Raw genomic sequence first — 16,049 nt, 5'->3', positions numbered from 1 at the left:
GCCATAGAAAAACAAACAAAAAAATAGAGCCTCTTACTGGGAATTGGGAATTACAGAAGGAGATTGTGTTGCAATTTTGATTGAAGTCATTAGGGATGGCTCATTGAGAAGATTAAATTTGAGCAAAATTTCATTAAAAAGGTTATATTTGAGTAAAAACTCAAAAGAGGCAAGACAACTAGCCATGTGGGTATTTGAAGAATGGGCATTTCAGGCAGAGGGAAGATCCAGTGAAAAGACACTAATATGGGATTTGCCTGGCATATGTGGGGAACAGCAAGGAGGCCAGACTGGCTGGAGCAGACTGAAAGAGACAAGAGGTGAACTCAAATAGGTGACAGATGCCCGGATAATGTAGGGTCCTGTAGGTCATTCAAGAACTTTGACTTTTACTGTGAAGGAAATAGGGAATCATTGGCAGATTCTGGGGTGACATGATCTGATTTGCATTTTAAAAGAATCATTCTGACTGCTACTTGGAGAACAGACTCTAAGAGGGCAAGGGCAGAAATAGGAAAACCAATCAGAAGGCTGCTGCAAAGATCTAAAGAAGAGACTATGGGGGCCCAGATCAGGGTGATAGCAGTAGAGAAGGTGAGAAGGAACAGACATAGGATTTCCTGATAGATTGAATGTGGGATAAGAGAGGAAGACAGGAGGAGTCAGACTCTCGCCTGAGAGACTAGTTAGATGTAGTCGTCATGAACTGAGATGGAAAAGGTCATAAGTGAAGCTGGTTATAGAGAGAAGATCAGTGATGTACTGAACAAAGGAAGTTTGAAATGTCTATTAAACATCGAAGTAGAGCTGTCTAGTAGGCAATAGGATATGCAAATCTAGACTTTGGGACATAGGTCTGGACTGAAAATACAAATTTAGGACTGTCTGGAGTATAGATGGGCTTAACACTATGATACTGAAAAGATCACTAAGGAATGGGTATAGACAGAGAAAAAAAGACATTGAGGAGAAGGCTTGGTCTTTTCCACATGAAGACAGCTGGAATGTAGGCAGAAACTCAGGAAAGCGTGTGCCCCAAAAGCCCAGTGAAGAAAGTGAGTCCAGGAGGAAGAAGCGATCACCTGTGTAATGCTGGTGACAGGCTGCGTAGGTAAGAGCTGAGAATTGATAACTGAATGTCACAAGGTGGAGGGCCTTGCTGACTGGATGAGCCATTTCAGGGGAATATTAGAGGATGAGATTTCAGCAATTCACATTTTTGGCTAGGCCTCCAGAAACATCTTTTTAAATACCCATTTTAATACTCATCACTAGACAGTGTGGAAAAAATCCTGCCAAAGAGAACATCAGATTTGGGGTTTATCTAAAACCACATATATTCTGCATGTCATTCCTAACATTTTTTTTAGAAAATGGGCCTACACACAAAACAACAAATATTTTTAATTATTAGTGAAAGTTCTGCTTATTTTAAATATTACTCCTCATAATAAAGCATAACAAAAGAAATTGGATTGTACTGTAATAGGCTAGGATTTAATAAACGATATCTTTGAGGGAGATAGAAAAGCAACTTTTTTATAAATTGGAAAGATGAATTTAATACTCTAATGTGATGTTTACCACTTTTTCATGTCCATGTGCACAGTATAGCAAAATTTGAACACTCTAAAACGTCTACATAAATTACTAATGGCATTTTGAGACAAAAACAGATGTCGATTTGGAACATAAAGTAGCAAATGACATCTTGAGAATAATGCCTTAAACCAGGAATTCCCAACCTATAACCTCAAGGACCTCAGGACTCTGCAGAATTGCTGCAAATGGACCCATGAATTTCTATATGCAACACGGACTGTCTGTAAAGTGGCTAGATAATGTGACTTTTACATAAACCTAATACTACTCTTCAGCTCTCTAGAGTTCCTGTTATGACTTCTCAGAGATAAAACCATCTGAATTATGGCACTATCACGAAATGGTTCAGGGCCTGGGCTCTAAAGCCTGATTGCTGGGTGCAAACCCCAGCATTGCCATTTAACACTGTGATCTCTTGCTCAAGTCGTTTAGCTTCATTGTGCTTCAATTTTATCATCTGTAAAATTGAGACAGTATGAGGATACTTCAAAAAGTTCATAGAAAGATTTGTATTATCTTTTAATTCTATTTTTTTCACGAACTGTTTGAAGTACCCTCATAATTTAACCTACTTCATAGAGTTCTTTGGAGACTTGAGTGAGTTAATATACATGAGCATTTAGAACAATGCCTTATATATTGTACTGCTATATATGTATCAACTGTTTGTATTTTCTCAGATCATTAGATGATAAAGTTCAACCAGCATTAAGTGTAAGTCTGATGTTTTTAAACAAAGAAATGGAAACCTCGTCTGCTCTAAAAATCATGAAAAATCCTACCGGGAACTATTACAACATATTTCAAGTTGACATCACTTTCACATGGAGATATAATGAACAAATAATTGGTTTTAATATCTTGTAATGGAAATATACCTGGTTGGGTGGGAAACCAGAGCATCTTTATGGAGTTGATAACATGGATACATACTGAAGGTGCCAGGCTCCATAGAAACCCCTTCCATTGATGAAAAATCCTTCTCAACTAAACCAAACATTTCCATCATCTTAAATCCTAACAAAGAAAAAAAAGGAGAGAGAGAGAAAGAATAAACAGGCAGTTTAGGATTTTAAATTTCAAAATATTGCTAATAAGGATCGGAAAAAAAAAAACAAAACCCAGAAACCTGGACTCCAAATGGGAGTTATCTAATATATTTGTGTTTGGAAAAATTGTGATAATGCATACCTGCAATATCAATGCCATCCTTGTGCACCAGTGGGCAGGCTGGAAAACAAAAAATACATAAAAACCTAATTTAGGTATTTTCCAAACCTACTCCTTCCCTGTCCTGAGAATAGGAAACTAACATAATCTTTCCAGAAGTCAATCATGGAGGGACTCCAAATCAGATGTGGCTATGGTTTTTTGATATTTCACAAGGATTGAAGTGCTCTAATGTCCCTTATTAAAACCAAAGGACCACAGCTTCCTTCTCCTCTCCTGGGCGCATTAAAATCAAAGGCCATCACTTAAGAGCATGTGTTAGGAGACATCTCACTTCTAATGTGTGACACTGATGAGCTATCTTAATACGTTTTCAAAAACTATTTGCTACCTCTGTTTAAGCACAGTTGCTTTTAAACACAGACTCTCATCTGATAAGGGAAGGTCTTTATCAACCTAAAACATTAAACCGAGGGGAGGTTTATTTCCATATGTTCAAAATCATAACACTTAATGTCTGCATAACAACAGCTCTGGAAGTCAATATCCTTTCCTCAGATCAAGACGGCACTCATCATTTAACCAGTATGAAATAGTTCGGGCTTTAAACAAAGTAGGTACAAATTCCGAAGAACTAACTTGCTGATGCGGTTTCACAGACAAAAGTAATTAACTCATCTTCAATTTTCTTAAAGGCGTCAAAGTCATCCACAAAGAAGACGTGCCGTGCACTGGGCTTACTGCCAATGCTAACCAACTCCGAGTAATCTGCATCAGCCACACCAATTGCAAAAATGTTGTAGCCTGTGGCAGAAGGGGAACAGACTTCTGATTAGTTTAAATTTAAAAAAATACAAATAATGCAATATAAGACACATCCAAATGTTTAAGTTCTGTTGATTTAGGAAGGCCAGCGGGGGTGGATAATTCCTTCTTTACAGTTCATCAGAATTCTGCATGCACATATTTCATTATGTGATAATTATTCTGCCATCCCCTACAGAAATTTTCCATTTTAAAGAAACTCAAGAAGGCTAATGTCCTGATTAGTTAGTGCTTAAAACAAAATAGTTCTCATTTGAGTAACATCTTTATGGTTGCATATTTTTTTAATAGCTCTTTTAACATTTATTGGATAAAGTACAGTTGAAACATAAAAAGAGTTTTTCTCGGTTTTTTTTTCTGGAAGAGATATTAATAGTCATAGGAACCTAAGGTGGGTGACCATCCAATACTTGCAAAATAAATATTAAACTACTGTTTGCCAGACATATTTTATACAATTTAATCTTCACAAATGTCCTGTGAGAATCTTCATTGTGCAGGTGCAGAGGCCAAGGAGTTTCTGTAACGAGGCACTCTCTTCCTGGACATTTGTAACAAGTCCCTTTCATAATACAAGGGGTCTTCAAAATGTTCATGGAAGGATTCATATTATCTTCTAATTCAATTTTTCCACGAACTTTTTGAGTTACCCTCATATGGCACTAATTGCCAGAGTTCCTTATGCAGGGCTTCCTGTACATAGCAAGGTAACGGATAAAATGATAACTTTTCCCTAATAAAACAGTATAATTACAGATTTGTAAACCTGAAGGCATTTTACAATTCACGTTGTCCAATTAATATTAAGAAAGATTTAGAAACATTTCAATAATGCTGATAAAGCCTACAAATGTGTATTTAGAAAACAACAATGCTAACATGATTGTTGGCAGCCACTATTGTGTGTGTGTGTGTGTGTGAATATGTGTGTGTATATATATAAAGTTACCATCCAATTGCATCTCCTTGGAGATTTTGTTGACATCGTCTTGTGATCTTCCATCAGTTATAACCACGATAACCTTCGGGATGCCTCTTCTTGTACCTGACTCTGCAGTAAACAAGATATCTCGCACATGCTTAATTGCTTTTCCTGAAACAAAGAACAACAGTTCAATTTCACTCCCTCCCATTTTTGTTTTGCTGGGGAGGAAAGGATGGAAACAAAGTTCTTAAATCAATAAAAAATATTTCAAAAATTATTATACGTCAAAAAAAGGGTCATTTTGGTAGTTACTAATAATTACTTTGAGCCTTAGCTGGGCTTTTTTCGGTCTTACCTGTTTTTGTATTACCCCCTTTGTAGGAAATGCGTTTAATTGCATCAAGAAGTGTCTCTTTGGTTTTGTAAGCATTCAGTTTAAATTCTGTTCTGGGGTCATCAGTGAACTGAACCATTGCAACCTGGAGAGAGAAGATGTATTCATGTTTGCACATGTGTAGACTTCGTCTGGGTGAGAGACAATGTAAAGTAGCATGATATCACCTACAATTTTGATTTCTTCCTGAAATCATTCCACAATCTCCTTGGATTAAAATTTCAAACAAGTTACATACGAAATTTGAAGACAAATTAAGTAGCATCTTTTCTCTAAGTACTTTTCAGGAAATAGTTTTTAAAAAAATCTCTCTCTAAAATATGTGGTACATTTGCCACCTGATTTGAGAGATGAAAAATGGCAGCATAAGCCTGGGTTACTTGACAAATGTCAGAGAATCAGAGTTGGATTTTTTACAAGGATTTCCTTATGAAGAAAGCCTATGACTACTATTCTACCCACTTCACAGAAGAGGAAACTGAGGCACATGAAGTCAATCAAGTAAGTTGCACAGATCACAAGATTACTCACTGGCAGAGCCAACAGGTGAAGCCAGGTATATTCTATTTCAAAATCTGTGTTCTTACCACTACAATATATACTTCTCTGCTTCATTTCTTATAATTTGCTTTTATTCCTGTGGAACTTTGGAGCCATTTTTAACTGATTATTTTTGTTTGCTTCTCATAACTATGATGAAGTAATGACAGCATCTTCAGAGTGCTTTCTTTGTTTACGTGAGCCTTCAACTGCTACCAGTTTATCAAAGTCCACTTGAGATGTCACAATCTTTAGGAAACCTGCTCTGATTCTTCCATTCAAAAGAAATTTCTCCTTCCCTGACATGCCTCAGCACTTTATTTATTCTTCTCTTATGGTAATTCTTATATTCAAATTTTCTTAGCAATTCCTCCACGATATATTCCAAATCTGTTCATTTTAGTGCATCTCATTTGAAAACCTCATTCCAAGCCACCATCATCTGCTGGACCATGACAGCATCCTCCCAACTGGCCTCTGTGCTATCACTCTTACCCTCATTAGTATTCATGCTCCAAAAAGCAGTTGGAATGATCTTTTTAAAAGACCACATCAGATCTTGTGTCTTCTCTCCTTAAAAACTTCCAGTGGCTTCCCATTGCATTAATGATGATACCCAACTCCCTTGAGGGTCTACAAACTCAAGATGATCTGATTTTTGCCTGGTGCTTCTATCTCTTCTCCGGCCCCCACACTCTTACTCTCTATATTCTAGCCACAAGTTTTGGTATCTGAAGTTTCAAAACTCATTCTCATCTTAGGTCCTTTGCACTTACTATTTTTTCCGTCTGGAAATTCTACTCTCAAAGCTCCTCTGCATCATTTGCATCTCTACTCAAAAGCCACCTCCTCAAAGATGCCTTTACTGACCACACAATTTAGAATAACTCCCACTGACGTATTTAAATCATATCACTCTGTTTCCATATCTCACATCCCTACCTCGTGCATTTGTTTATATCTGTCTCTCTCCCTTCTCTCCCTGCCTTTGAGAATATGAGCACCATGAAATTACGGACATTGATTGACATTCATTATGACAATATAGTGCCTGGCCATAACAAATTTTCAATAAATATTTGTTGAATGAATAAATTAGTTTCTTGCTCTGCTTGATCTATAGTAATGTGTTACCATAAGCTCTCCCTTTCAGGATTTTAATGTCCTTGAGGGCAGGGAAAATACTGTGTATATCATTAAAGAAGACACTCTACTCTAGGATATAGAAGAAACGTCCTCTGAAATGACCTTTCTACCCTATATTAGTTTGTTGAACTCAATGGTTTTTGAGTATTAGCATCCCCTTGATGCTACTTCCAAACTGATTTGTCAATACCCTCATTTAGGGTTGGATCCGATTATTATAGTTTTTTTTTACCCTATATCCCCTGACAAGTAGCCATAAAAAGAGCTGAGGAAATCATTTTTGAATGCATTGAATGAATTAATGATTGATCTACTAGGCTTACTTGAGTTCCATCTGCGCCAATCTTGTTTAGGGCTCCAACAGTGTTATACAGAAAGTTGATAATCTTATTGAAATTATCGTCTCCAATGCTCCAGGATCCATCCACCATAAACACCAGGTCTGCCTTGGCAGCTTTACATACTGAAGACCAAGAATAAATTTTGAATCAGAGATAAAGGGAAAATATAGTAGTTATTAAACCAGTAAGACAAATAATCCCTCCCCTGGGGTATAAACCTCTTAAGTTCCACAATCCAAACTCTTGCTCATGATGCTTCTTCACCATCTTCTATGTCTGGGTTCCTATTCATGACTAAAAAGCTTCTATTGGGCATGTGGAAACCCAGAGAAAAAAAGGTCACCAACCTCAGTACCAAAGAACACAAATGAGAAAATAGGAGAATGTGGGACTGAAGGGATTTAAAGACAGAATCATCAGCAAACACCATCTAGTGCCTACTGACTGGAAGGAAGTCCAGGCTATCACTCTGTACACCTTGTCCCCCACTTGTTGAGTTTGTGAGTTGATGTCAGAGTGGTCCAAGCTCTGAAGCAAGGTATATAATGCAATGGAAGCAGATTAATCTACAATTCAATATGCATTGGGGCTGAGGCCGTGAGCAAAAGAATTCCAGCCTTGCTTAAAAATTCTCTCTCTGCCCTTCCACCACCCACTGATACATGTCAAGAAATGTACACTAATGCTATCTCAGAAAAACCATTATCAGTAGGTGTTAAGGATATCAATGCACACACCCACAAAAAAACACCAACAAAAACCTACTTCATTAAAAGTGTTTTTAAAAACCTTTTTTTGGTATCATGTGCCATTTCAGATTATCTGTGCATCTCTTCCCCTTCATTAGTGCAGATCCATTGTGGTTGACTGTGTTTTATGATGAAGCAAGCAATTTGCTCTTCAATAATCTGCATCTTTTAATCTTAGGCCAGTTGCACACTAAAGTTCTATGAAATAATGTGCGCTTTTACTTTCTTAAAAAAAAAAAAAAAGAAAAGCTCACTTGGTTTTTATTTTATGAAGTGCAACTTCATTCCCGTAAAGCTATTTATAATATAAAATAAACCCTCCAAGTGAGGTAATTCTCTGGGGCAATAAGGATCTGGTCAGGTTGTTCTCGTGAGTTCTGTGATTAATAAAACTTTACAAATTTGGAGTTTGGATTTAAAGCTGAAAGGAATCACAAGATATGCTAATTATAAGTTTATAGAAGAACACCAGATCCTCTGTTTCTAAGGAAAACTGAAATGATTAGTTTTCACCTTCAAAATGAGAGCAAAATCTATTTTAACATATACTCAAAATGAAAAATTTACTTAATAAATCAAAGAAAGAAAATACGTCAATATGCATGAAGAAATTACCTCTAGGATATGAAGCTGTGTTTTTAATTTTGTTCTTTGAACTTTTTTCTACTTTTCAATGTTTGTTTAATAAATACTCAGTATTACTTTAATAATAAAAATTTATAGGCTTTTAAATTAAACACTCAGGACAAACAGAACCTAAAATGAACAGTACATTGAAGCTATAAAAGCTGCACCATCTAAAACCATCATGACCAAAGCTTCAGATCCGATGTTTCAACTTTGTCAGTCCTTATTCTCACAGACACTTCAAATCACATGTCTTCCATGAGCACTCATGAGTGTTTACTTAATAATACCTATATTCAGCTGTAAATAAAAATATTCTTACCTCTGAGCATTCTGTAATATCTGCATTAGAAATGCCCAATGAGTAAATTCATCAATTAGGATTGTGTTTTCAGTTCCAATAGCAAGAATAATCATACATATTGAGACTAGAGAAGGGTGGATATAAAGATGAAAGAAGAAAGACTTTGGCATTCCAGGTAGAGTGAAAAGCATTAAACGATTCAGGATGGCATAAGGCATGTAAAGAAACCTCACACTGTACAACTTTGCTGCTACATAATGTAACATAGTCTGAGAAATGATGCCACACAGTGTGTTGATCGGTGAAGACTGCGTGCCACGAGGGACAGATGTTGAGCTTTATTAGAGTTTCTCATTGCCTTTGTCTCCTCGACCCTTCCAACCTCTGCAGCATCTGACCCCACTAATTTTAAGCTCCTGCATGACGGGAACAACTTATTTTTTACTGTATCCCTGGGATGGAATAGGCACTTTAATATGCATGATGAATGGAAGAACTCCTCCAATGCAACCTTCCAATGATGTGTTCTACTTTTCTCCTTCCCTCCCTCCAGTCCATCCTCCAGAGTTATCTTTCTTAAACATAGATTTCACCAGGTCACCCTCTCTTCATAGAAACTTCTCACTGCATGCCATTTCTACAGGATGAAGCCCAAACTCCTTAATCTGGCAAACGAACTACTTTACCCTCACGCTTTTCTCTGCACCACACTAAAACACTTATGGTCCCCCAAACACACGCACTTGGATCATTCCCTGGCACTGGTTGTTATTCATCCCACTATTTATCTCTCAAATTTGTTTTTCAAAATGTAGATCAAATTTCCCTTCCTTTATGAGTCATTAAACTGCAGCAGCATTAGCCATTCTCATTTCTGACTACCATAGTACAATCTCCATTTCACAACTCATACCCTTCACTGGTAATTATCTAGGCAAGCACCTTTTTCCCTTTTTATCCTGAAAATAAGCAGAGAGCAGTAATCATGTGTTGGTATTACATTCCTCATGCCGAGCATAAGAGCTTTGAGAATGAATAGTAGGGTTAATAAATGCTCAAGAATGGAATGAAAAGAAATGAACCATCACTACTTTGTTGGGAGGCTTTTTGAACAGCTACCTTAACATCTCAGGTAAAGGGTGATGAGACATTGTTGTGGTGACAGAAAGAACAGCTGGGAGAGGCATTTCAGAGGAAAGCTGGGAAACCATCACCCTCGTCTGCAGATCACAAACTCAGTTTTCATCACAAATTATGTAATTATTCTTCCCCAGTGAACATGTATTACTCTGTTATTTTCAGTAAAATCAATATTAATCAGTTCTGTTAGAAAATCCTTTTCTTTGGTACTGAATTTATTATTAAGTGGATATTTTTAAACAAGGTCACGTTGTGGTTTGATAAGCATTTGTGTGAGTATTAAGGAAAAACAAGCCGCACAATAAATATCTTTTATAAATATTTTGGTTTTCAATGAACAAACAGAACTAACAGAAATTCTAAACCTAGAATCCTATGGGATGTATCATTCTTTTACCTTCTTTTGCTGGTGGGATGGTGGGAGGAAAAGTTGGTGGTGGAGTAGGAAGTGATCCTGTAAAGGAGAGGGGAAAGAACATTAGTTAGCCATCTCTCTGTGGGGGACAGATGGAGGTCATGGACTAATAATTATTCCAGGGATACAATGATTTTGACAACTGTCCTCTTTGAGACACTACTATAAATCAGCCACAGCCTCTGAAAACTGACTCAATCTTCAGACTGAAGGCTTAACATGCCATTTTGCCACAATTCAGTTTACCCAGCAGGAATCATTGCAATGAAAATGTCAACTACAAAGAGGTTCTAATGTTGATGGAAGGCAGGAATCCTGCCAACCCATTTCAGATGGCATCTCCGGCTGCTTTCACACATACGATAAACTTCATTTCCATTCTGCCTAACTAAGGATGGGCCATCAATCCTTGTTCTATAGCTCTGTCCTCCCTCCCCCTCTTACACCCCTGCGAGATGTTGGTCACAAGTGAAATCTGATTCACTCTCTATTCTGCTCAGACCGTATCTGGAAAATCTCTTTCAGTTCTGAGGACCCAGTGTAAACACTGGCAGGCTAGAGTGTTTTCAGATCTCTTCAACCTGGATGATGTGAATGAAAGGTCCACATACTATGCAGAGGTGTGGTTTGATTAAAAGACTGGACAGTTAGATCAGAGTAGTAATTCTCATACCAGCTCACATGGCAAAGCACCAGGAAGTTATGGTGTCATTAGCTAAACATCAAATATTATGTTATTATTTATTCATTTTTTAATTCCTATCTGACACTAAAGACTTAAAAAAAAACTGAAAAAAAATTTCTCACTATCCACGTTTAACATTCAGGAAAACCATCTACGAATCATAGTCATTCACAGAGGGGACTTCCAGCCTCTGGAGATAGTAAGTGCCAAATAGCTGGAAGGATTTGAGCTCAGGAAGACTGATCCTTTGCCGGGAACGTTGTAAAGGAATTCTTTCACTGGCAAGAAAGTTTGAAGTGACTAATTTTAAGGTCTCTTCCAATACTAAGACCCAATAAAATAAAATGATGCAACATTAAAAGAATGAGGTAACTATATATTACTGATATGCGAAAATATCCAAGATTAACTACTATGTGAAATAAAGTAAGTCACAGAATACCATGGCATGAGCCATTAGTGAAAAATAAAAAGTAAATATGAGATATATATGACATATACATATCTCTTTTATATGCCATATATATATATGGCAGAATTTCTTGAAGGAGGAAACCAAAGCGTAGAAATGGGAATTCCTGGAAAGGAGGAATGGGGAAAGAGGAAAGTTGACAATGGACTTTATACACTTCTGTTGTACTATTATGGATACATATAACTTATTTTTTTATTTTTTTTTGACTGGTAAGGGGATTGCAACCCTTGGCACTGTGTGGTCTGCACCACGCTCAGCCAGTGAGTGCATGGGCCATCCCTATATATAGGATCCAAAACCTCAGCCTTGGTGCTACCAGCGCCGCACTCTCCCGAGTGAGCCACGGGGCCGGCCCTATAACTGTTATTTTTAAAGGCAATTTTTTGAAGCTAAAAAGTTTCAAAAGTAAAAAAAAAAATTAGAAATCTTAGTACTAAAACTAGGATTGCAAAACTTTTTTGAAAGCACTGCAAAATGCTTCTAAAGCCAGATTTCGGGGAGAGGGTAGTAGGTTAGGGAGAAACTGGTAAAGGACCACCAAAAATGTTTACATTGTGTAATGATAAAATAAACTTTCTTTAAAAAGCCAGATTCATTCATCTTACAATCTGTGGAAGTAGTTGGTCATCTTCATAATTGTGCATCTTCGTTAATGTGGAACATTGAGGCTTATCCTAAGTTCAGTCAGTAAACCAAGAACCAAATCAATGAGAGGCTATGGTAGCCAGATCAATATGTTTGGGCAGAACATCTGGCCAAAGAATCTTTTGGATAAGAAGAACCACAGTGAACTGGTGACATATGTTTATATTCTATATGTGGCATACAGATGGTCCCTGTCTTCAAGTATGTGAGGGGCTGTCACACAGAAGGAACTGTCTTGATCTGCATTGCTTCAGAAGGTTGGACTAGAGCCAGTGGGTGGGAGCTACAAGAAGACAGATGTCTCCAACAGGAGGGAAATGTTTACATGAAACAGCTATCCAAACTGGAATTAACCCTAGGTTGGTAATTACCAGTTGTGGGGTTAAGGTTAGGGGAAGCTGAAATAGAACCGGGGTCTCAAATGCCTTTAGAGGTCAGGCACACAGTGAATATGAATAAAGAACTTAGCCTAAACATTAAGGAGTGGTAGCAAACTTGAGAGCACATGCATTGTCTAAAGAGACAGCAGTTAAGTGATTTTAGCAGATTGGCACCATGAGGATATATGGGCTCTGTGTTACAAGATCTATCCCCCTGGCCATCAGTTTGTGACTTCCAAGAAGATAATAATGATGATGACAAAAAGTACTTATTCAATGGGATACAGGTTGAAAAGCTCTTCAACAGGTTCTGTTTTATTAAACCTTTATTGCCACTGCTGGAGGTATGAAAGTAGGTATCTAATTTTTTTGATGAGCAAAAGGATGTTCGGCAATGTTGAACTGCCAAAGGCCACAATGCTAGAAAGGGGCAGAATAAAAGCGCCTGCTGAATCTGATTCTGAATCTTGTATAATACCAGGCCCCTATAAACTTCAAAATTATATGAACTCTATCCATAAAATGGAATTCTAATTAGCAATAAAAAGAAGCAAACTACTGACACATTCTACAGCATGAAAAAAACCTCAAAAATGTATGTTAACTAAAAGATGCCAGATGCAAAAGACTATATATTGTATATTACCATTTATATGAAATGTCCAGAAAAGGCAAATATATAATAAAAGAAAGTTGATGGCCTGGGGTTGAGGGAGGGAAAGAGAATTGACTACAAATGCACAAGAAAGATTTCTTCGGGTTGATGGAAACATTATAAAAGTGGATTGTAGTGATAGTTACACAATTCTTTAAATGTAATAAGAAATTGTTGAATTTTCCACTTAAATTTTATGGTATGTAAATTATACCTCAAAAATACATGTGCAGTATAAAATGTTGACTATTTCAGTGTTATGAAATAAAGTCTTTATATTACAAAATAATTAGATGATTCAGTTTATTATACTTTCACCCTCTGTTTTTGAAGGTCACACATAGATGATGATTTCTTTTTGCATGTGCCAGAGTTTGAAAGACATATACATAGGCAGTAGTCCTTCTGGATGCCATATACATAACAGAGGGGCTACTGCAAAGCCCACCACTTACCACTGATTCAGACACAAATCCTCAGGGATTTCAAGTTTAAGTTCAAGATATAGACTTAAGCACACAAATGTCCCCCAGGATTCACTACCTTTCAAACTACTGTAATGTTTGTGTCCTCTGGGTCAGGAGGCCTTGATTAAAAGCCATTCCAAGAAGTTGACACCCTCCTTGCTCTTTGAAATATGTAAAAAAAGTGCTTTGTTTTAAACTTTGCCTTTCTCTTCAGAGCATCAGATCTGCAGCCAACTTGGAAAAAGCACAAGAGCCTTGTAAGCAGGCAGTAACTCTAGGGTCAGCCAGTGGAACATCCTGGCTCCATTCCCACCCTCGTGGCAGTGGTAATACACCATTGTTTTAATGTCAGAACCCAGTCCTTACAGTCCATTTCACACTCCACAAAGCACAAATGTTCCTTATGGGTAACGATTACAGTATAAGTCATTGTTTCAGGCACTCTGTCATCATATGGCTTTGTAGCCCCTTTTAAACCACATATGGTGAATGGAAAAAGAAAAATCCATACTGATGATATCAGTGAGCTACATTTTGTGAATTCCCGGGTGGGATAAGAGGAGCAAAATTTGAATTACATGTATTCCTGAGCAGCAATAGCAAATATTTTCTAAATGGAATATGGTTTTTGAACCCCTTCATGGGGAAGGGGATCAGGAGAGAATGCACTTGACTTACGTGTTTTCTCCGTTATGCTCACACTCGGTCCCTCAATCTCCTGGAGCTTTGTGTAAACACTGATTTTATATTCTGAATCAGGCTGAAGTCCATAGAAGCAATGCCTGGTTGTCCCTCCACCCACAGTAGATTCTTGCTTTTTTCTATCTATAATAAAAATCAAAAACAAAACATACACATATATAATTTCTTAAAAAACAGTCATCAGTAGATGATTTGCTTTTAAAATGCTTAATATGCATGACCTACATCAGATAACTCCAGAATGAATTATACTTGTTTGAAGTTTTCTAACTTTTTCTAAAGAGTTAACAAAGCCACTGATTTTTTATTCCAAATAACATTTTATATGTACAGAAATGAAACTTACTATTAAAAGACTCCTGAGATCAGCCCTCTACTGAATGGAGAGCTATTAATGTACAGAATTATATGTACACATCTTAACTGATCTGTTGGACAGGTGTGGATAGGAGGGTTTTTTTTTTTTTTAAATCCGAACTCCCTTTTATTCAACAAGGTTCTCCAGAACACAGTGAAATGATTACAGACTGTCATAAGAGAATACATCTTTTGGCCCCATACAACTTATTACCACTCAACAGGATGCCCTTCGAGGCAGTAGTCTAAAGATATGTGTACGGAGTTAGAAATTACAGGTTCTAGGTAGTCTTCAAGGCTTCAGTCTAGCAGGTGGGATTCCAGAATTCTCAGAAGCCTCATCCATGGGTCCAGGTTGTTTTCAAAGCAGCCACAAATGTAGGCAAGAGCTTGGAGCAGCACTAGGACAACCACGGAGTCTCCAGACGGTCCAATTTCCTCCTTCTCAGCCTTGATTTTTAACTGATACCCATGATTTCTTTCAATTGCAAAAGAGAATGCCAGGGAGCACAGAGGAGGCTTTCCAAACTCCCTGGATCCACTCTGAAAATTTTTTTCTCTTCTTTTATAAACACAATTGAGGAAATAGAACATGGTGCTTAAGTGGTTTAGGGCCATGAAAACTGTCGAGCGCAGTCTCCCAATTCCTGGGTCCGAGTTTCCTTTTGTTCGTCACCTACAGCTAATTCTATATACCACCTTCTCGGTCTTTTTCTCCACCATGACAGAGGCACAAAGAACTTTGGAGGCCTAACGGTTGGCTTCTTTCTTCATTCCCACATCCACAACAATATTATTGTGCCTCTTCCGGAAGAATTAGTCCTGGCCCTTAGATCTGGAGACTGGAGAACTTGAATTAAATATATAGTTTTAAAAAATGAAACAGTTTAAGAGCTGCTGAGTGTATATTAAAAATGCAAACATGATACCCAGAGGAGCTCAGAGGAGGAGTTCTTCTGACTCGGTGTTTATCACTCCACTAACATGGGCTACTTCGGTGGCTTTAATTACTGAAGAGTTTCAAATGGATTTTTTTCATAGGCATACAGTATTTGTTTTTTACCATAGTGGATAACTGGTTAAAAGGAAGAATCACTGCTACTATGAAAAGAATAATTACTCAAATTTCCCCCTAGATTGATCTTCTAATCCATAAATTGCATCTGTTTAATCAAAACTTGATAAAGTTTTATTTCTGAAAACTTAAAAACTAACGTTAAAAACTGCACAGATTAAATGCATTATACATATTATCGAGTGGTTAAAAAAAACTGTCTACTCCTTCAAAATGTTATTTGCAGAGGAGTTTATTAAAAATAAATAAAATATAGAAAATACAGAAACAGACCAGCTGCTTTTTTAAATACAAAATGAAAAAATGTCAAATAATTTTTGTCTATTTTGAAAGTATAATATCTAGTTAAATTTCAATCTATATTTTAATATACATATATTGGGGCAAAATATATGTATATTACAAATTGCATATATAAGAATAAACTTGA

The 16,049-nt window shown here is 37.0% G+C and overlaps 1 protein-coding gene across 2 annotated transcripts in view; it reads right to left on the bottom strand.

The window, feature by feature from the left end:
* COL14A1 (collagen type XIV alpha 1 chain) overlaps positions 1-16,049 on the bottom strand; it is a 213,435-nt gene that overhangs the window by 83,264 nt on the left and 114,122 nt on the right. For both annotated transcript variants that reach the window (XM_063079077.1, XM_063079078.1), the window contains exons 24-31: positions 14,164-14,310; positions 10,161-10,217; positions 6,926-7,065; positions 4,878-5,001; positions 4,547-4,690; positions 3,412-3,576; positions 2,794-2,832; positions 2,481-2,619 (exon numbers count right to left, since the gene is read on the bottom strand). In XM_063079077.1, coding sequence (XP_062935147.1) covers positions 2,481-2,619; positions 2,794-2,832; positions 3,412-3,576; positions 4,547-4,690; positions 4,878-5,001; positions 6,926-7,065; positions 10,161-10,217; positions 14,164-14,310 — 955 coding nt within the window. The remainder of the gene's footprint in view (positions 1-2,480; positions 2,620-2,793; positions 2,833-3,411; positions 3,577-4,546; positions 4,691-4,877; positions 5,002-6,925; positions 7,066-10,160; positions 10,218-14,163; positions 14,311-16,049) is intronic.

This window comes from Cynocephalus volans, chromosome 15 (genome assembly GCF_027409185.1).
Source record: "Cynocephalus volans isolate mCynVol1 chromosome 15, mCynVol1.pri, whole genome shotgun sequence".
Taxonomy (NCBI): Eukaryota; Metazoa; Chordata; class Mammalia; order Dermoptera; family Cynocephalidae; genus Cynocephalus; species Cynocephalus volans.
Note: the sequence above shows the minus strand (reverse complement) of the source record. Positions and strands in the feature narration are given on the sequence as shown.